This window comes from Leptodactylus fuscus, chromosome 8, assembly GCF_031893055.1.
Source record: "Leptodactylus fuscus isolate aLepFus1 chromosome 8, aLepFus1.hap2, whole genome shotgun sequence".
NCBI classification, from domain to species: Eukaryota; Metazoa; Chordata; class Amphibia; order Anura; family Leptodactylidae; genus Leptodactylus; species Leptodactylus fuscus.
Window position 1 is genome coordinate 55,557,113 of NC_134272.1, and position 21,278 is coordinate 55,578,390.

Sequence of the window (21,278 nt, forward strand, 5' to 3'; positions counted from 1 at the left end):
ACCTTTCACCAGGTCTAAAAAACTCAGTGATATACCTCTTGAACATTATGGTGTTTTATGTATATAAATCTGTTCAGCCATTCCAAACATTTAAGCCCTTTTATCATGGATACAAATTAGTGTACACTAGCCAAGTGGGCAGTAACACTGTGGTTCCTCTGGGGTGGGATCTCCGTGTACTGTATGTCCTGAGCTGTTACTGCCCACCTGACTACTAGATCCTAATTTCCATAAAGAATAAAAAGACTTATTTCTTCGAAAAAGGTGAAAAGATTTGGAAAAACAAAAACACCAAATGGTCAAAGAAAACAGCATCTACCACCTAGCACCTATGGGAAGGTGCTATTTAACCTTAATTGTGTGATTTAAGATAAGATCGGAGTCTAAGATTGGACCAGAATGGAGACTGCTGTGGACCGTTCTCCTCCAGCAGAACCAGCGTTAATTGGCCGAACGCTGTACTCTGTATGGCATTCAGCCAATCAACGCTGGTCAATGCATTCCTATGCCGAGATGTAGCAGTGTTGGCCGTGCGCTCAGCTCGACTACTCCAGAGATGCAGCCCACCTGAGCGCACGGCCAGCACTGCTACACCGGAGAACCACTGCTACACTGGAAAACTCCTGCTACACCGGAGAACCGCTGAAACTTGCTGCACACTCAGCTCTGGTGCATCACAGATGTAGCAGAGCTGAGTGTACACTGAACCCTGCTGCACACTCAGCAGGGTTCAGTGTACACTCATTTTCATTCCAACTTCAAGTTTTCACTCGAAGTTCTGTACTGATAAGCCTGTCATCTTTACGCTTACAGGTATAATACACTGCAACACAGAGATATGGCAGTATATTATTAGTTTAATAAAAAGTAAAAAATTCCTAATAAAAAAAACTTTATGTAAAAAATCTAAGTATAAATGAAGTGTAAATATTTGGTATCTCTATGTCCATAGTGACTCAAACTTTGAAATTATTATTGTCATTTAGTCAACCCAATGAATCCCGCAAAACACGCAATATTGTCAGAGGTGCAGTTTTAGTTCATCCCTACTCGCAAAAAAATAAAATAAAAAAGTAATAAAGTTATAAAAAAAGTCATATCTAGAGATGAGCGAATATACTGTGATATTCGATCAAATACTACGGTATTCGAAATACTCATACTCGGTCGAGTACCAGGCGGTAAACGTAAAAGGTGTTTACCGCATGGTATTCGACTGAGTACGAGTATTTTGAATACCGTAGTATTTGATCAAATACCGTAGTATTCGATCAAATACCTACTTGATCGAATACTACTCGCTCATCTCTAGTCATATGTATCCCAAAATGGTACCAATGAAATCATCAACTCATTGCTGTGAAAGAAAGCCCATCTCAGTTATGGCCCTCATTTTATTTTAGTGACCACACATTTTTAAAAAGATTATTAATTTAGTATCATCATAATCATACTACAGTTCTTTTTTTTTTCCAGTTTTTTTTAAATTAATTGTAACAGTTTTCAATATATTATAAATAATAATCTTAAATGTTTCCATGATGATCGCTTTTAGAAAGCAGAATGAAAACAAAAAAACTATTGCTGTGTCACAAAATCCACAATTGGCTGTGACATCAAGTAGATTAAAAGTTTTTTCTGGGCATTTTTTTAAAGATCTGTTAGTGCTATTAATGGGTTAAAAGTACAGCCATGTATTTTTAGCAGTGTTTTCAGTGATTTCTGGGTGTCTCTGGGAGCTCCAGGTATCTTCTGCATTTGTTTACTTGGTGTTAGCTTCCTATTATGTATCTTCCTGTGTACCTTCCACACTTCCACCCTGTCACTACTTTCCCCTCCACTGTCACTCTGTTACACACCCCTCCCTGTCTCCCTAGCTAATCTATCCTACCCACAACTAGCCCTCCATAATTAACTAACTAAGCCCTACCACCACCACTACCATTGCATCATACTTACCTAATTTCCTCTCTGGGAGACAGCTCCTCCTTTCCCCTTCACTGTACGCAGGCTGGAGGTGCTACCCTTCCAATCTCCTAGCCTGTGCACAGACTGGAAATACCTGTGACACCTGCGCAATACAGATAGACTGGCATCTCTACTGTGCATGTCTCGCAGCCACCTCCAGACTGTGCAAGGGATATGGTTAAATATATATATATATATATATATATATATATATATATATATATATTAATACAAGTAAATTAGAAGTTCGGTAAGGGGAGGGGTTTAGTTTAGGGGTAAATTTGTATATAATTCTGGACAACCCCTTTAATTAAGACTAAATAATCTTAAAATGTGCCAGATTTATCACACTGGCAGATGTTGGGTGATAAATCTTATGCACCTTAAATTCATCTGTATTAGTTTACACCACTTATTAGTTTGCTTTATTTTGAGTCAGATTTTTATACAAAAATTGTGTTGTTAGGTTGTACATTATTGCATTTTAAGCTATGCCCCCCTCTCCAGCTAAGCTTGCCCCTAACTGTCCTAACTGAATGTGCCTGAAATGCATCCAAATTCTGCCTTCAACTTCAACCATCATAGGGCAGTATATCATTCTCAATGACTATACACTGAATTTCGACCATGATAAAAGCTATAACATTCTCTTAAACTGCTCATAAAAAAAAATTATATATATATAATATATATATATATATTATATTTCTGTATCTTATATCTTTGCATTTTTTTTACTACTTTATATAAGTAATTTTTTGCTTATTTTACATAAAGATTTGAGTTTCCAGTCAAAGGATAAAAAAACCAACAAATTTTAAGTACTTGAAGTATTTCTTTTGCACCAGACATGACAGAGATGAACTTCTTCGTAGATCTCTAAGTGGTTGTCTCTTTCGCCACTGTCATAAACATTTCATTACCACAGAAGACTTAATGGTAAGAAGAAGTAGTAAATGTGTCAGCTCATACATGTCACATGGGAAATGCGAAGACGATTCACTAACCGAAAATACATACTTATGTCTGTTTCTCCCACTGGGATATTTTCCCGTTTTTTGAGTATGCTGATGTTTCTTTTTTCTAAACACAAAAGAAAAAAATCCCAGGTGGTCACACATTATTGAACTGCAAAGAGCCAAGTGTATGATCTTGAAACAGTTTAGTGTCCTAAGGCTAACACTGCTTTGAAATTGTAGAGCGAGATAAAGAAAGAGAATGAAATATCAGAAACCTGACAGCCCTCTATAGATGAGCCGGAGAAATTCACCTGTTGCTACACGAGAAACAAGGCCTATTTCTATAGCCACCAGCAAACATATCCTTGAATCTATCCATTGTATAATTATTTCATGATGGTTTTACTTTTCTTTCTTAATAGACAATCTGGGACTTTAGAAAACTTCCTTAAAGTGTAATTGCCGTTTAGTTCTTTACAGTAAATCAATAGTACAAGTGGCAATAAACTTTATAATAGATCTTCTTACAAAAAATGCCTCTTTCTCCCCTTATCAGATTTCTCTCACTCCCACCTCCTCCTGTACTGATCAATAAAACTGAATTTACTAGTAAAATATGTCTACAGCAATGCAGAGACAAGACAGATTCACTCGATGGGGATCTGGTTTCAACTGTTGCTTATAGAAATGTATAGAAAGAGAAGGGAAGATGAAGACAGAGACAGAAACACAGAAAAGCTGCTGCTTCTAATAAGCGTTCTATCCTACCCTAGAGCTGCTTCTAATAAGTGTTCTGTCTTACCCTAGAGCTGCTTCTAATAAGTGTTCTATCCTACCCTAGAGCTGCTTCTAATAAGTGTTCTGTCTTACCCTAGAGCTGCTTCTAATAAGTGTTCTATCCTACCCCAGAGCTGCTTATAATAAGTGTTCGATCCTACCCTAGAGCTGCTTCTAATAAGTGTTCTATCCTACCCCAGAGCTGCTTATAATAAGTGTTCTATCCTACCCCAGAGCTGCTTCTAATAAATGTTCTGTCTTACCTTAGAGCTGCTTCTAATAAGTGTTCTATCCTACCCTAGAGCTGCTTCTAATAAGTGTTCTATCCTACCCTAGAGCTGCTTCTAATAAGTGTTCTATCCTACCCCAGAGCTGCTTATAATAAGTGTTCTATCCTACCCTAGAGCTGCTTCTAATAAATGTTTTATCTTACCCCAGAGCTGCTTCTAATAAATGTTCTATCTTACCCCAGAGCTGCTTCTAATAAGTGTTCTATCCTACCCTAGAGCTGCTTGTAATACATGTTCTATCCTACCCCAGAGCTGCTTCTAATAAGTGTTCTATTCTACCCTAGAGCTGCTTCTAATAAGTGTTCTATCTTACCCTAGAGCTGCTTCTAATAAGTGTTCTATCTTACTCTAGAGCTGCTTCTAATAAGTGTTCTATCTTACTCTAGAGCTGTTTTAATAAGTGTTCTATCCTACCTCAGAGCTGCTTCTAATAAGTGTTCTATCTTACCCTAGAGCTGCTTCTAATAAGTGTTCTACCCTACCCTAGAGCTGCTTGTAATAAGTGTTCTATCTTACTCTAGAGATGCTTCTAATAAGTGTTCTATCCTACCCTAGAGCTGCTTTTAATAAGTGTTCTATCCTACCCTAGAGCTGTTTTAATAAGTGTTCTATCCTACCCTAGAGCTGCTTCTAATAAGTGTTCTGTCTTACCCTAGAGCTGCTTCTAATAAGTGTTCTATCCTACCCTAGAGCTGCTTCTAATAAGTGTTCTATCCTACCCCAGAGCTGCTTATAAGTGTTCTATCCTACCCTAGAGCTGCTTCTAATAAATGTTTTATCTTACCCCAGAGCTGCTTCTAATAAATGTTCTATCTTACCCCAGAGCTGCTTCTAATAAGTGTTCTATCCTACCCTAGAGCTGCTTGTAATACATGTTCTATCCTACCCCAGAGCTGCTTCTAATAAGTGTTCTATTCTACCCTAGAGCTGCTTCTAATAAGTGTTCTATCTTACCCTAGAGCAGCTTCTAATAAGTGTTCTATCTTACTCTAGAGCTGCTTCTAATAAGTGTTCTATCTTACCCTAGAGCTGCTTGTAATATGTGTTCTACCCTACACTAGAGCTGCTTGTAATAAGTGTTCTATCTTACCCTAGAGCTGCTTCTAATAAGTGTTCTATCCTACCCCAGAGCTGCTTCTAATAAGTATTCTATCCTACCCCAGAGCTGCATTCACAGCAACACTGCTCATTTCTCTTATATAATGTACTCCATATTGCTTCTGTTTTTGTCTGTCTAAGATAGGATTAGCTCACAAAAAAGGGGAGAAACACCGAGCGACACAATAGTGTCGCTCCGTATAAAAGGTGAATAGTCAATAAATGAAATGCAATTCAATAGGAAAATGTAAGACCAGTTGGCCTCTCACTTGTTGTTGTTCTGATGATGTCACAACATAATCTGGCCAAACACAAGTGAGAGTGGCAGTGGGTTCCAGTGACGTCACCGAAAAGCCGGGGGCATACGCAACATGAGAACAACCATTAACCCAAGGCAGGGAAAAGTGGATCACGTCTACTGGTCAAAGATGGAGGACAGCTAGAGGCATGGAACGCAAAAATTTATTGACAAAAGTACAACGCATTTTTAGCAAACGCAGGGCCCTTTTTCAAGTGCATAAACTTAATCGCATGCGTGGGATGCTTGTTAAGATAGGGTTAGGGGAGCAGTAGCTCTCCTGTTCCCCTTGTGCTGTGTATAGGATACTTTGTAGAAACTAATCTCTATTTTAAATTAAGCTCAGGGAGACTGACGGAGAATTCATCCCTGTATTTGGCTTCAAAGGTGGAACCCCTTTACCCTTCAATCTACGACCATTATTTAAATAGTATGTGTTGAGGAAAAGGTGATCTACAGATGACCAAACCTGTCCTGTACAGTGCTGAGTTTCAGCTGGACCTTCAGTTAAGCCATATTAAGAGCTTGGCTGGTGTAAGAGGGGTAGTAGTTAGGTCATTCCTCGCTGGCTTATAACAAGCATACATGTAATATATATTGTATTTGCTTGTTGTCAAGACATTGGATAATGTATAGAAACAAAGCAATACATACTATGAAGGCAACTCACAAAAGGGCATTACTAAAATCTGGGAAGCATACTGCCCTATTAGGGGCCAAGTGAAAGCAATAGGTCAACAAAGGAGTTAAATGAAATGGAGCTTTACTCTTGGCTCATTTACCATTCTGTTTACTCTTGTATACATAATGTATACTGATGTTTTTATGTTTCGCCTCTTTAAAGCATTTATTTTTGGTACGATATATTTCCCAAATAGCATCATGTCGTTGGATTTATATCCACAGCAATCTGTAATCTAATGCTTATATGACATATTTATTTGGAGACAGCCAGCTTTGGCACTTTCGAGACTGCACTTTTGTCAGCTTGAAGAGGATGAAGCTTCAAGTCTGAATAAAGACACTTCAAACTGTTTTTTTTTTTTAGGAATGTTTCGTGCTCTGTATGTCTAGATTTAGTGATGCTATGTTTGTAGGAATGGGAAGTGTGTGATCATATATTTTTTGCAACTTAAAAATGTAACTTTGCTGCAGTTCTTTTGGCAAATATTGTGTCAAGAAAGTGCACACAATTCTCTGCAGTTGTAAAGTATAAATTTAGAACTACAGAAGTACTTTCCTGACTTTGGGGAACATTTCTTTGTGCCAAAAAACTTTAAAGGAACATAATGACAAAGGATAACGTAGTCTTTGAGGGAAGGTGTAATCTTTGTGACATACATTTTTGTAATTTTCTTTTTAGGAAAAAGACTAGCACAGGTCTTTATATCATTGTTTACACCAATAAATAAACCTGACGAATCGATGCAGAAATAATCCACTTTTTTTGGATGTGCAAATCATCTTCCATCAGGAGTAGGCCTCAGTTATTAAGTTTGCCCAGAGAAAGGGGAAAGGGTTTCCTCTGAAAGTGATGCCAATGTTGCCATTTTAGTCATGACTTCGTCTGTTTGTTGTTGGCGTCAATGATCTGCCTATATTTAGCAAATTGCTGGCGTTGATGGTTCGCCTGCGTTGGCATTTCGGTAGCTCTCATACTGTCCTGCTGCTAAACTTGTTCCTTGCGTCCATGGCTGTGATTGTTCCGGCATCTGAGCAGCTCGCTGCGATGCCATATAATGAGTGTGTTGTTGGCATTGATGATCCGCCTGCTCCAGTGTTTTGGCTACTCTAAGAGCCACTTGATGCCTAGTTTGCTCAATCCTCTCTGAGAACTCTGTTGAATTCTGGCTACCTTCATAGCTGTCATTGTTTTAGAATTTTGCCACAAGTTAGATTTTCTTTTTCCCCGACATGTTTAAAATTGGCAAACTGCCAATTTGGATTAAAGTGTTATCTTGGGTGTTTACATAGAGAGATAACAGACCTGGCTTTATCAGCAAACTTCAAATAGCTGATTTTCCTGCTAACAAGGATAGTTTAATATAGCATATGAACATAAATTCATAACAGTCGTGAAGCCATGTCATATACTGGGATAAAAAGTAGCCTATGTGTTAATTGAGGTTACAAACTATCTATGTGACAAATTTCATCCAAAGCTGTTCAGCCATTTTTGTGTGATTGAGTAACAAACACACAAACATCCAAACATACTAACTAAGTCCTGTACTAAAATCATATAAATCTATATATTACAGAGATCAGCATCTCTCCTTCTCTCATATATGGTATGATCCAAAAGAGCTGTATCTTTAAGGGGTTAATCTACACAAATTCTCTTCATTCAAATGAACTATTTCATTGTGTGAAAATGTGAGTTGTAAAGGGGGTCATAATAGCGTAAATCGATTGACTTTTAAAGATATCACTTAACAGAAGCTTGCATTGTACTCGTGTATTTGATTTATACTTCATATAGGTCGGACTCTAAGCTCTAATCTCTTCGGACACAATGTGTTATGATAAGTCCTCAGAAATTAATTTTAAATATATTACTGCTCACCAAAGAAGGTCAAAGAGAAGATGTTACATTATACTTTCATGTAATCTGGCCTTATATTTCTATTCATCAGGTGGAATATGAAAATGTATAATAAGATACAGAGTTGTTAATGTGTTTTATTATAATGAGAATAGTTATTGAGCTTATTATCGGGAATAAATGTTTTCGTTTATGTGAATTTCATTTTCTATTGTTCCACCTAGATCTGTTTATAACATAAATCACCACATGATGGTGAAACAACCTGCCTGGTAACACTTCATTATTCTTATAATTCACCTTTCTACGGTCAATTTCTGGGGAAGAAAATGAAGTTAAATAAGGGTCAGGGACAAGGATGAGCAGCACTAGCGGTGTCCATTCCTGGATGTTACATTAGTCGACTGAGGTCATTCTGGAAAATAATTGTTCTTATAACTGTCCTTTAAAATATTGCTGGTTGGCAAAATGTAATATATATGATTCTCAGCTGGTTTACCTGTAATTCTACTGTTAACCACAAATAATACATCATGATATTATGATATAGTGTGTTAAATGGCAAGCTCAACTCAGCTAAGGCTGGGTTCACATCAGCGCTTGGTTTCTGTTTGGGGATTCTGTCCCTGAATCCACTTGAAAAATGCAGATTTTTGGCTGCGAAACCCGGTGTACCCCATTATAGTCTATGAGGTCTATGCGTTTCAGCTGGTAACTGCTGTTACATAATATAGACAAAAAAATAAACAAACGTGTTAGATAACCTCATGTGCATATGTGCACTATTCAAAAATAGTGTTATTTATCCTGTAGGTAAGGGGTCGGGAACCTTTTTGGTTGAAAGAGCCATTAAGGCAACATATTTTAAAATATAATTGCGTGAGAGCCATAATAACCCCCCCCCCACCCCCGCATTCCTGCACGCACTATTATGCCCCATATTGGCCCCTACATGCAGTATTATGCTCCATTGTGGACATCTCTTTTCAGACCCTAGAGTATAATAATCGGAGACCCGGGGGGGGGGGGATAAAAACATAAAAAACACTTTTACTTACCTCTCACGGGCTCCGCTGCACTCTCCGCCATTGTTGAGCATCTTCAATGACGTTCGGGACGTCATGTGACCTGGGGGCTTGCATCCCGACGCATACGGACACAGGCCCCAGTGTTGTGACATCTGGGATGTCACGGAAGTAGGCCCGAAGCCTGCCCAGAGCCTGGAGAGGTAAGTAACACTGTTTTTTATGTTCCCTTACGTCTCCTGGGCATCTGATTATTATACTCGGGGGTCCGAAAAGACCCCCAAGTATAATAGTGCTTGTGGGGCCCGCAGCGTGTGAGCCAGATGCAGCCACATCTGGCTCGCGAGCCATAGGTTCCTGACCCCTGCTGTAGGTGAACACTGTAAAAAAATACAGTATAAACCGCAGTATAAAACTGCTCAAATTAACATATTTTTGTCATCTCGCTTGGCTCAAAAAATAGCAATAAAAACTGATCAAAAAGATGTACATACCAAACAATGGTACTAATAAAAAGTACAATTCACTTTGTACTTAAAGAGCCTTTACACTCTGTCAACAAACCAGTAAAAACGTTATAGGCATCAGAATATGGTGAACCCACGAAAAACCTTCATGTTCTTAAACTGACGTATTTGTAAAAGTGGTAAAACATAATAAAAAATAAATATTAATCTGGTATTGCTGGTATCATAATTACCCGCCGGACAAGAGTGCCATATCATTAGAAATTATGATAAAATTGTGGATTTTTTTTCACACAGATCCCTCAGAAACATTAATGAAAGCAAATCAAAACATTAGATGAACCCCAAAATAGTGCAAAATGAAAGTACAACTCATCACACAAAAATAAGCCCTCGCTTAGCTATAGCAATAGGGAAAAAAAAAAAAAAAAAAAAAAAAAAAGAATTCTAGAAGGTGGGATGACAAATATGAAAAAAGTTGCCGAGCATTAACATACAAACTATTCTGTGTCCTTGAAGAGTTAAATGTGTTATAAACGCTGTACTGATATTATTACTTTGTCACTTTACAAAATATATTTTCTACCTAAAATAGTGGATTTATTAAGAAGACCCATTTCAGTCACCTTAGGGGTTTAGCATTTACTACCCACCTATACATTAATCGGACCACACCATACAGCATGTACAAAGAGCTTCTTACTCTTGTAGATCACATGTATAAGACATAGGCAACGCATTATACCAATGAGAGTCAATAGGAGCCATTTAATGCTTCAATTCTACTGTGGTTGAACTTGCTTCCAGTTCTGTCACAGATCAGATCAGCTTTCTGTTGGGTGTTTTATCAATGGAATGTCCTGTGATCAATTCATGGTCAATGGAACCTTCTAACGAAAAGGGTTTGCCAAAAAATTCCTTTAGGCTGGGACTCTACATTGCGGAAACGCAGATTTTTTTTGTTGCAGATTTTGTTGTGTTTTTTTTTTAAGCCAAAGCCAGGAGTGGATTGGGCAGAAGGGAGAAATATAAGAGCTTCCTACATATATCCTATTCCTTATGCAGCCATTCTTGGCTTTGGCTCAAAAAACTGCAACAAAATCTGCAACAAAAAACCTGCGTTTCCACAACGTGGGGCCTTAGCCATACACCAGTGTTGAAGTACATCATGTTGAAGAAATGCAGCTTTTTCAGTTGCAGGTTTTTGAGCCAAAGCCAGGAGTGGATTGAGCAGAAGGGAGAAGTATAAGAGCTTTCTATATATATTTCCCATTCCATTTGTAGCCATTCTTGGCTTTGGCTCAAAAATCCACAGCAAAATCTGCAACAATAAAAAGCTGCTTTTCCACATCATGAGGCCTCAGCCTTAAATACAATTTATAAGAGGTCTATAGTCCAACTGATTAGAATTGCGTTTTAAGGCTAAGGTCACACATAGCAAAAGTGCTGCTAAATACCTGCAGAAAAAAGTTACAATTCACGGGTGAAACTTAAAGCAATAATTGGCTGAAAAATTGACTGTTAAGATTTTAAAATCTCAAGGGAAGTCCCTTAGTCAATAGGAAGAAAGCAGCTACAGAGAATGGGAGGGATTTATTAACCCATCAATGCTAGTAGTCTGGTGTACATTGGTGTAAGTGTGTGTTTTCATGAGCAAAATATGTTTATGAAAATGAGTAGAATGGGGTGAAAACCTAATTAAATCTGACATCTAAAATTTCAGTTTTGGTTTTGTATGATTAAGAGGCCAGAACTTCTTAATAAATTCAGGCAAACGTCGCGCCAGTCGGGGTCTAGATTATGATTGGTGTATATAATGCCAGTGTTACTAAATTGTACTCTATGTCCCTTACTTTGAAGGTTGCAGCATGTCGTTACACTATATAGACAGCCTTTTGAATTCAATGGATAGAGTGTAATGTTTTTTTTTAAACCTGTGGCGGTGCTGCAGAAAATACATGGAATACATGCTGCGGGTTTCACCAACAGGTGATGGTTTGAGGTGTCAGAAGTGGGACATCCAATAAATAAATTACTCTTAGAAGAACATTCCAAGAAAAAACAATTGTTCAAAGTGGACAATCCCTTTATCTTTCTGAGCTGGGGCACACCGTATGTAGGCTCTAAGGAATTTGCTTTCCGAGTTATTATTTTATGGACTTATCAGGACAATCACTGCCATAAAATAGTCCTTACCTGATGGTGACCTGTAGTGGAGTTTAGTTGCATTTTTACCATTATGGTTTTGGGATTCCCTTGCTTGTAACAGTATCAGTAATATGGCTGTAATAGGTGAAGTTGTATATGCATTTCTGCAATATAGTTGCATATAGAAAAGTTAGATCTGCACTTCAAGTCAAGAAATTAGACAGATGTCATTTAGTAATCGCTCAGCAGATGGCACTGTGTATACAGTAAAAAGTCAGAATCTTAATAACTCAATTGTTCTACAAATAAATCTTAAAGATTAGGTATGGTATTATCCAGGATTAGAAATCACGGCTACTTGCCACTTGGAGAAAAGCAGTTAAAGTATTTTAGTTTTTTTTCTAACCAGTGCAAAACTATGTTAAAAATGAATGAAAACTGACAAGCTGCTGAATTAGTTTACATAACAGACATCTGAAATAGCAGAGAATGAACTAGTTACAGTAGCAGGGTAAAGTAGGACACCGCTCACGCTCCGGAACTGTGCAACTAAGCATTTAATAACTCTCTGGAAAGTTGTAATTAATGTTTGGTGCCTTTGTACAATCTAATAATAAGTCAAACTCGCTGTTAGATTCATGAATTACATATGTCAAAATACTACAGAAAAACCTAAAAGCTGCTTCTTCGGTTATGCCATACATCTATAAATTGTATCTTGTTTTTTATTTTTTTTCTACATGTCTGTCATTTCTGGGTTATTCCAGTTTCTTATACAGTCAATGATACTAGAACCTGTACACAGCTAATACAGTCCTATAGAAGTTGTCACTACACACCATGAATAACTTACGTGTTATTTTTACTGTAGCTTTGGCACCTTATGGGTAAACCGAAACGTATTAAATGATCGTGGCTTGAAACTGTTCAGCATGGCAAAGAATTGATGGAATTTACCAATATACTATTATATGTCCTAAAAATGTGTGAACTTTAATAACATATCTTGAAAAGTTAATCGCACACATTTCTATGGAGAACCACCAAAGTGTTGGTGAAAATATCAGTTCTTTTGAGTTCAAACAGATTATAAATGTCAGAGAAACCTGCATAAATAGAATAGTAAATTGAATATTATCTAGTATTGCAACAGGTACCCGTTAATCTCTCACCATTATGTTCCTGGTCAGTCATGAATTGTATGCTGTGCGTGTCCATACGAGGTCTGCAGCAGTGTCATAGCATTCTCAGTAGAGATGAGTGTACAGTGAAATGTCATATTTATTTCATACTGAACAAATTTCACAAGTCTTGTGAATATTAGAGATGAGCGAGTAGTATTCGATGAGTAGGTATTCGATTGAATACTACGGTATTCGAAATATTCATACTCGATTGAATACTACTAGCTATTCGCAGTAAATATTAGATTCAGAGCTTGCGTTGATTGGCCGATTGCTATACAGTGTATAGTATTCGGCAAATCAATGCTGGTTCTGCAGCAGGCTCGTCCTTGCTAGTCGGGAGAGCTGGCAGCTTGTTGTTACAAGCGAGCTTACTTTTTCTCATAGGAATGAATTGACCAGCTTTGATTGGCTAGTGTACAGCATTCAGTCAATTAATGCTGGTCCTGCCGGAGGCTCGTCTGTGAGGAGGTGGAGTCTAAGATTGGACCACAGCAGTCTCCATTGTGATCCGAATTTAGACTCCACCTCCCAACAGACGAGCCTCCAGCAGGACCAGCGTTGATTGGCCCAATGCTGTACACTGGCCAATCAACTCTGGTCAATTCATTCCTATGAGAATAAGTCAGCTCCCTCATAACATCAAGCTGCCAGCTCTTCTGACTAGCAAGGATGAGCCTGCGGCAAATCAACGATGGTTCTGCAGCAGGCTAGTCCTTGCTAGTCAGGAGAGCTGGCAGCTTGATGTTACAAAGGAGCTGACTTTTTATCAGCGCAACTGCAAGCACTCTGCACTTAAAGCACACAGACCCCATAGACTATAATGGGGTCCGTACGCTATAACTGCACAGCGCGCCACCTAAACACTCTCCTCCTGCTACTTGTGGACTTGGTGACTCTCCTTTAATCGAATAGTGGTTTCCCCTGAAATGAGCAATTTTTCCCATAGACTATAATGGTATTCGATATTCGATCGAGTAGTCGAATATTGAGGCTCTACTCGAAACGAATCTCGAATCTCGAATATTTCACTGTTCGCTCATCTCTAGTGAATATGTTGTTCAATGGCTGTAGCATTATATATGGCCACAGGATGTAACGCCCATATGAATGAAGAAGCATTCGTATACCCTACCATTAGTAGATATAATGGGATAACAGCACCTAGTGCACTACAAGGATTGCGATGGTAAGTATGTTACAAATGAATCAATACATATGAAGCAGCTCATCCGATGAAAATCCAATGGATGTATGGAGCAGACAGCTCATCAATAGAGGAAAACGTGCAAGGCCTCTCATATGTCTGAAGATGTATAGATTGTCCTGACTTTTCCATCTGACATTTGGACTTGTTTGGAAAAGGGTGTCCTATATTTTACCATCAATACTTGACTTTTCTTCTCATTGCTCTTAAAGGCATTGTCTAGTTTCCCCCAATATTACATCTGAGTCCCAGGTCTCTCTTTGATCACCTTATCATCAAGGGACTCTTCTAACAAAAAGGGGCTGTGCAAAGTGGACAACCCTTTCACAATTTAGTTGCATTGATTTATTAAAATAACATTTATTAGATCTTAAGAATAATCAGTAGAAAACAGGGACAGATGCCATGCTACATATCTTTTCCTCACTTGGGTGATTTTTTTCACACTCATGATGTTTTCTTGAAAGACCATCCGCTCAATAGTAATAATGTATACTCATACTGCCTTATTTTACTTTCACCTTCTTCAATAAGTCACATGATTACAGTGTGACCTCTGTTTTCTAGCATAGGTTGCTGTGAAATAGGCGATCTCTAATACTATCAAATAATATTAAGAGCTACCATGTAACCTCATATTCATCTATTCCCCCAACCCCCCAAATTGTTATTCTGTCCTAGCTCTTCGGTAAATTTACCTCCTTGCTCCTCTTCTGCTTCTGAAATAATCTGCTCGCTATAGCTCCCCTCTCTCATATAATTCCCATAGTTCGCTCCTTACTTAGAGTCATATCACCATGTTCCCATTACCTTCTGCAGCAGCAGTATGAACAACTTTCAGGACCTGTAGTGACATCATCACAGAGTATTAGGTCCTGGCATGTATGTAGCATTATGAGCTCTGCAGTGTTTTTCAAAAGCAAGAAATGGTCACGAGTACCAAATGTGGGTACATGTAATAGATATGGGTATAGGTTGTACACACGAGTGACAGCATCAAATCTACTTCCATGACTTGTGCAACTAAAAAAAGTCAGCAGTGATTATTTTATTTTTACTTCAAGAAAGGTTAAATGTTTTATAAAAGCATCATAACAAATATAGTTGTGTACTCCTGCCCTGTTAACAGTAGCTCCTTGTGTATTCCAGATACTTGGGTGGTTTCTGCCTTATAAATCTTTGACTCCCTGTGTATATAAGCTGTATTTAACTGTGTGATCTAAGTCTCTATTCAGGCGTACTTCTACTGTTTGCTAAGACAAGAGTCAGTCAATTATTGATTGTTTTTCTGTAGCCTTCAAGGTCACTCTTTTCTGACACAGACATATACTGAGAACATCTCAATTATCTCCAGAATCCTAGAGTGGCCGGAATTCTTATGCTATTATTTGCTGAATTCCTGGCACATATTTTTCTGGTCTGTATCAAAAGATGGACAGATATGTGGTTTTCCAGATTTGATAGGAAACTTCAGCACCCCATTTATATAAGGAAGTCAGCTGCATTTCTCTGTACAGTTGATGGCTCTATTTTTCAGGAGCAATTTAGCCCTAAACCAGCAAGATAAGATAAGATAATCCTTTAATAGATCCACCATGGGGAAATTCAGTTCAATACAGCATCATGGATAGTACAGTAGTATATAGCAACTGAGAACACATACAAGCTCATAGCAGATAAAGAGATACTAGGAGTCATAGCAACTAAGAAAACTAAAAAAAAGAAAAGAAAAAAAACCTTCCGGGACACAGCATGTAGACATAACAGGCAGATTGAGCTATTTCGCAGAGGTGGGGAGACATATGCAGCTAGCATGATAACATGGGGTAATTCCTTTGGTAGGTAGTAAGAGCTCATGCTCACAGCTGATAGTTCAATATCTTGCATCAGCACTATTGTTCCTTAACAACAAAAATGCCCCCAAAAGTACCCCATCCATCGTCGCAAGTTCTTCTCCTTTCTTCTTACTGCTGTCACATGTGCTATCCACCCGAAGAAGTCTGAAGCCATCAAGGGAGACAGGGTGCTTATTATCCCTCCATGCTATCTTCTCGTAGAGTAAAAAGCAGCCCATTCATTTCAATGGGGAGCGCTCGTATGCCAGCTCCCATTGAAATGAATGGGATCTGCTTTATACGCGCTGATTCTGACCGTGTTTTAACGTTCAGAATCAGGCAGCGTATCCATAGTGTGAAGGGGCCCTCAAGTTGAAATAGCCCACTGCATCCCTCAATACTGAACTAGAGCCTTGACTGGCTGAACAGATCTAGCCAGAGTTTGGCTGGAAGGCATAACAACCTTAAAGCAACAAGTGCAGAAGCTGCACAGGAGGGAATGACAACTGGATAAAGAAATAGGAACACAGATATTTAAATTCCTAACAGATCTCCAACTGGTAACACCCAGCTGACATTGCAATTTCTAGGAGGAATAGAGGGAAACTGCACGATTCAGAGTTCTAAGAAAAGATCCTCCAAAATTGTTATTTCATGGGGAATACAATTAAACCCTAAATAAACATGCCAGGAAAGGTGACGGGTCTTTTTTAAGGAATCCATTGTGTGCAAATTGTATTCTTACTTTTCAAAGGTTATAACCTAAACAAACAAAGGCCATGCTGGATGTTGTCTGTAGTTTAAGATATCAGTGTATGTTTCAATTTTCTTCATTACCTTTAAGGACAAGCTGTGAGTGGCAATAGAACATAAAGACACAGTAGTTTAGTAATGAAACTGTCAGCACCCTATTCTGCTCAGCGCTGGTGATGGAATCTCTGCGTCAATCTCCTAAAATTACAGCGATAGACATATCAAGTAAACAGTGACACGAGTCAGCCCCAAAATCTAAGTTTGACTAGAACTACCTGAAGCTATACCGAGTGAAAGCTATACTTAATCATTTTGAGGCTGACATTTCTATTTTCTCTGCTTCTAAAAAATACAAAGCCTAAAGAGCGCTATGCAATGAACAGCAAAGTCAGTTAACAAGGAGTGGATTCCCCGGAAATATCTACAGCGGGTGCAGAATTCTTCCCATGATGCTTTAGATATTAGACATCAATATGTTACTGCTATCTCTTAAAGGCATGCATTGCCTTTTGATGATGGTAAAGTTTGTTATGTTGAACCTCTGCCATAAGCGTCCCTTTAAATTTTACTGTATATTTCCTTAATACGTATATTTTGTCATGACAATCTTTAGTCATTGGACAGTCTGATAATAAGCAGCTGCTGAGGAGGACTATTAAAATAATGGACGGTAAGCTCATATAATCATAAAATCAATGTGTGTGATGGCTTTGCAGTACTAGACCCTGCAAAGCACCCATCATCACTTTTAATGCAGTCTTGTTAACGCTCCGAACAAGTTAACCCTTATATTGCAATGAAATAGCAATTCCAAAATATATTCGTAGAAACGTGTGTTGCTCCGTCCTCTTTTGTTCCTCTTAGAAATATTCAAATAAAAAATTTAAATTGGGTAATACATTTTAGTAATGATACGTAATAGTGACAAACTATAATAAAAATCAGTAGTGAGCATGCCCGAGCGCCATTTTTGTGTAGCTCGCTATAGAACAGCATGCTGAGTTCTATAGGTAACTACAAGAAAATGGTGCTCGAGCATGCGCAGTAGCACTCAGAATGGAGCGTTACTGTGCATGCATGGGATTTGAAGTGCCATGAGCGAGACAACAGAGGATGTAGGTGGTACAGCAAGTGTGAAGGAGGAGGGAATAACGGTGCATAAGCCACGGAGGGGCGTTACTGAGGTATGACGCTGGGGGTGCTCGCTGGCCTTGGAGAAAACCCAGGGTGCTTGGTCAGCTTCATTAGCATATTGTTTTTACTGATTTTTTACTAAAAATGGGGCGGTCTTTGGAAGAACTGGAGGCAGCACTTGAATAGCCTTTTTAAAGGCTATTCAGGCATATGCTTACCACAAAATCTGTTTTCTGAATGATAGAGCCCCTTTAACAAATTGGCCTAAGTGCTTTGGAAAACAAGAACTAGGTCCATCCTACTGTCCTTAGTACCATAATAGAGGTCTAAATAAGGGCCCTTGTTAAGAGTCCTCCTCTATTCTATGTCTGCCTTATATACTGTATAATGAATGTATAATGTATGTTTGCTTATACTAACAGGTGGCAAAATGGGAGAACAAAAGCCTGGAAGTAAAGTATCCTGTATGGCCCAGGATAACTGGGGCTCTGGACAGTGAACCCGATGACAACCATCTTAGTGTTGTGACTCTAGAAGAGGCTCCATTCGTCATTGTTGAGAACATGGATTACCTCACAGGAACATGTGTAAGGAATACTGTGCCATGTCGAAAATATATCAGGTTGAAGTAAGTAAACGTAAAAAAATATAATCATGTGCGCAACAATTTCCATCTTTCATACAGCAAAATGGGTCAGAGGTGATAAGCAAGATGCAACTAATCTTGTTTGTAATGCAGATTTATTACGTGTTATGGAGACTTTTTCGGTATCTCTAGATCATTTTGAAACCCGTCTACAAGGGGGCAAGGCTAATAGTAAAAATGTATCAGATTTATTAATAGTGTGCACCAAAATTTTAATGTAACGTAAGCGAGCCAACATGCGGTATGGTAAAGTAGAGATGCTAAATTTCTCATACAGCATGCCTCAATCGTACGGCATCAGAGACTGTTTGGATGCAGTGCCCTCTGGTATGGTTTATTGCATTTTATCTTACAGCATGAGCCACTGTGATAAATTTGTCGCAGCTTCTGCCTGTCTCATCTAGAATTACGCTGTCTAGGTTTACGACAGTATTAATAAATCTCCCCTAATGTTTTCTGGTTGTGATACTGGATTTCTGTAGCACACAATAATGGAGATATTGATCAATGAAATATTCTTCACCTTATGTGAAGCAGTTTGGTCCTAAATCTGGTGTCATCATTTGTGTGCAGGTCCTATATACACTTATGTAATAAATTGTGGAGACCAGTACTTGTGGGAGAAAAAGAGCAACCAGAAACTTCTAAGGCCTCATGCACACAGCCATATAAGCCTCCATGTTGTGCAGTATACAATGGGTCATGGATATATACTATACCTCTGAGTTTACAAGATATACTGGGGAATGTATTGAGATCACTTTTTATACTCCAGTCTTAATCTAAACTTACTGATCTCAGATGTGTCTGAATTATTAAGAGACTTATTAAGAATTATTATTATATACCTCTTAATAATTTGGGACTATCTCGGGACCTCCTTGTTCAAGAAATTGAAATGTATGTAGGCAAAGTGCTGGTAGAGGGAAAAACCTCAATAAAACCTAAAAAATTTTAGAGTGTGCCAATATTTGCAACTATTTAAAGCCTAAGTACGAGGTTGTTTCCTATCCAACTACTAAGTACGAGGTTGTTTCCCATCCGACTCCAGAAATTGAAATTTATGCCGGCAAAGTGCTGGTAGAGGGAAAAACCTTAATAAAACCTAAAATTTTTTAGAGTGCGCCAATATTTGCAACTATTTAAAACCTAAGTACGAGGTTGTTTCCAATCAAACTACTAAGTACAAGGTTGTTTCCCATCCGACATCAGAAATTGAAATTTATGCCGGCAAAGTGCTGGTAGAGGGAAAAAACCTTAATAACACCTAAACATTTTAGAGTGCGCCAATATTTGCAACTATTTAAAGCCTAAGTACGAGGTTGTTTACCATCCAACTACTAAGTACGAGGTTGTTTCCCATCCGACTCCAGAAATTTAAATTTATGCTGGCAAATTGCTGGTAGAGGAAATAAAACCTAAAAATGTTTAGAGTGCGCCAAAATTGACAACATTTTAAAGCCTTAGCACCAGGTTGTCTCCCATCCGACTACTAACTAGGCTTCAACTTACTTAGCTTCTGAGATCAGGCAGGATTGGATGTGTTTAGAGTGATGTGGCCATCAGAAAAACTTGCACCTTTTGAAGCTAGGAAATAAGCATAGGTGGGCCGGTAAATTCCACCCGCAATGTTTTTGTTATGGTACCACTAAAAGCCACGGTAAAGAAGAACAGAGCGAAAATCAATGTGCTCAACATCATATAAATAGTAAGGGTTGGCTAGTACAACTGAAATAGGCAGGTCTGGCTAACTGGGGTTTAATCTGTATGACCATTTTTAGATTGGGTTCACATATGGTTTATTTGTTGCATCAACATTTTACTACAAAGTAGAGTACAATGTAAGTAAGAGAGGTTTAAAACAGATTTTATTATGGATTTTGAAGCTGGTTCAGCTTCATAATGTCCCTTCTCTGTTTGAGCAATGCCTTAGGAACCCAAAGAAATTTGACCTTTTTGTACAAAGACATTAACACAGGCAATGTCACAAATTTGCTTAAATTTAAATAGTGACCTAGAAAAATAGAAAAATCTCAATGGATTTTACATTTTACTGTTTAGAAGTTTTATTTGTTTCAGGTTTTCACATTCTAATTATTGGATTCTGGAGGTCTGACACTTTTTGAGTCCAAGGAGGATAGATAAATATAAGAATGGGAAACACATTCCATATACTTTTTATAAGAATCACTATGTGCTTCTTTTATTCTACGTTACTTCTTTCCTTTCCACATTGCAGCAATTCCACAACAGAGGGGACATATGTGAAAAAATGCTGCAAAGGATTCTGCATAGATATCTTGAAGAAACTTTCAAAGACTGTGAAATTCACATATGACCTTTACCTTGTAACCAATGGGAAGCATGGCAAAAAAATCAATAACGTTTGGAATGGAATGATTGGTGAAGTAAGTTCTGTTAGGTAAAAGAACTCCTTAGTAAGAACTTGTCACAATAAGTATTAAGCCTTGTGTCTGTGAAGATGGCAACTGACACAGTTTTTCTTATTGTTTTCTTCATTGTCATTAATGCACCAGGTGGTTTATAAGCGAGCAGTTATGGCAGTGGGTTCACTCACGATTAATGAAGAGCGCTCGGAGGTTGTTGATTTTTCAGTTCCATTTGTCGAAACTGGAATTAGTGTTATGGTATCACGTAGCAATGGTACCGTTTCTCCTTCTGCATTTTTAGGTAAGATACATGTTGTGTAAATACATTTACAGTGTAAACTAACAAACATATAATTATTAGAGATGAGCGAACAGTAAAATGTTCGAGGTTCGATATTCGTTTCGAGTAGCCCCTCAATATCCGACTACTCGAATTGAATATCAAACCCTATTATAGTCTATGGGATGAAAAATGCTCGTTTCAGGGGTAGGCAACGTTCAATCAAATTATACTTACCAAGTCCACGAGTGAGGGTCGGGCTGGATCCTCCGAG

General features: G+C 38.3%; 1 protein-coding gene across 2 annotated transcripts in view; it reads left to right on the forward strand.

Annotated features, from left to right (window-relative positions):
- Positions 1–21,278, forward strand: part of GRIN2A (glutamate ionotropic receptor NMDA type subunit 2A) — a 407,150-nt gene that overhangs the window by 325,620 nt on the left and 60,252 nt on the right. For both annotated transcript variants that reach the window (XM_075285943.1, XM_075285944.1), the window contains 3 exons: positions 18,111–18,316; positions 20,574–20,742; positions 20,872–21,025. In XM_075285943.1, coding sequence (XP_075142044.1) covers positions 18,111–18,316; positions 20,574–20,742; positions 20,872–21,025 — 529 coding nt within the window. The remainder of the gene's footprint in view (positions 1–18,110; positions 18,317–20,573; positions 20,743–20,871; positions 21,026–21,278) is intronic.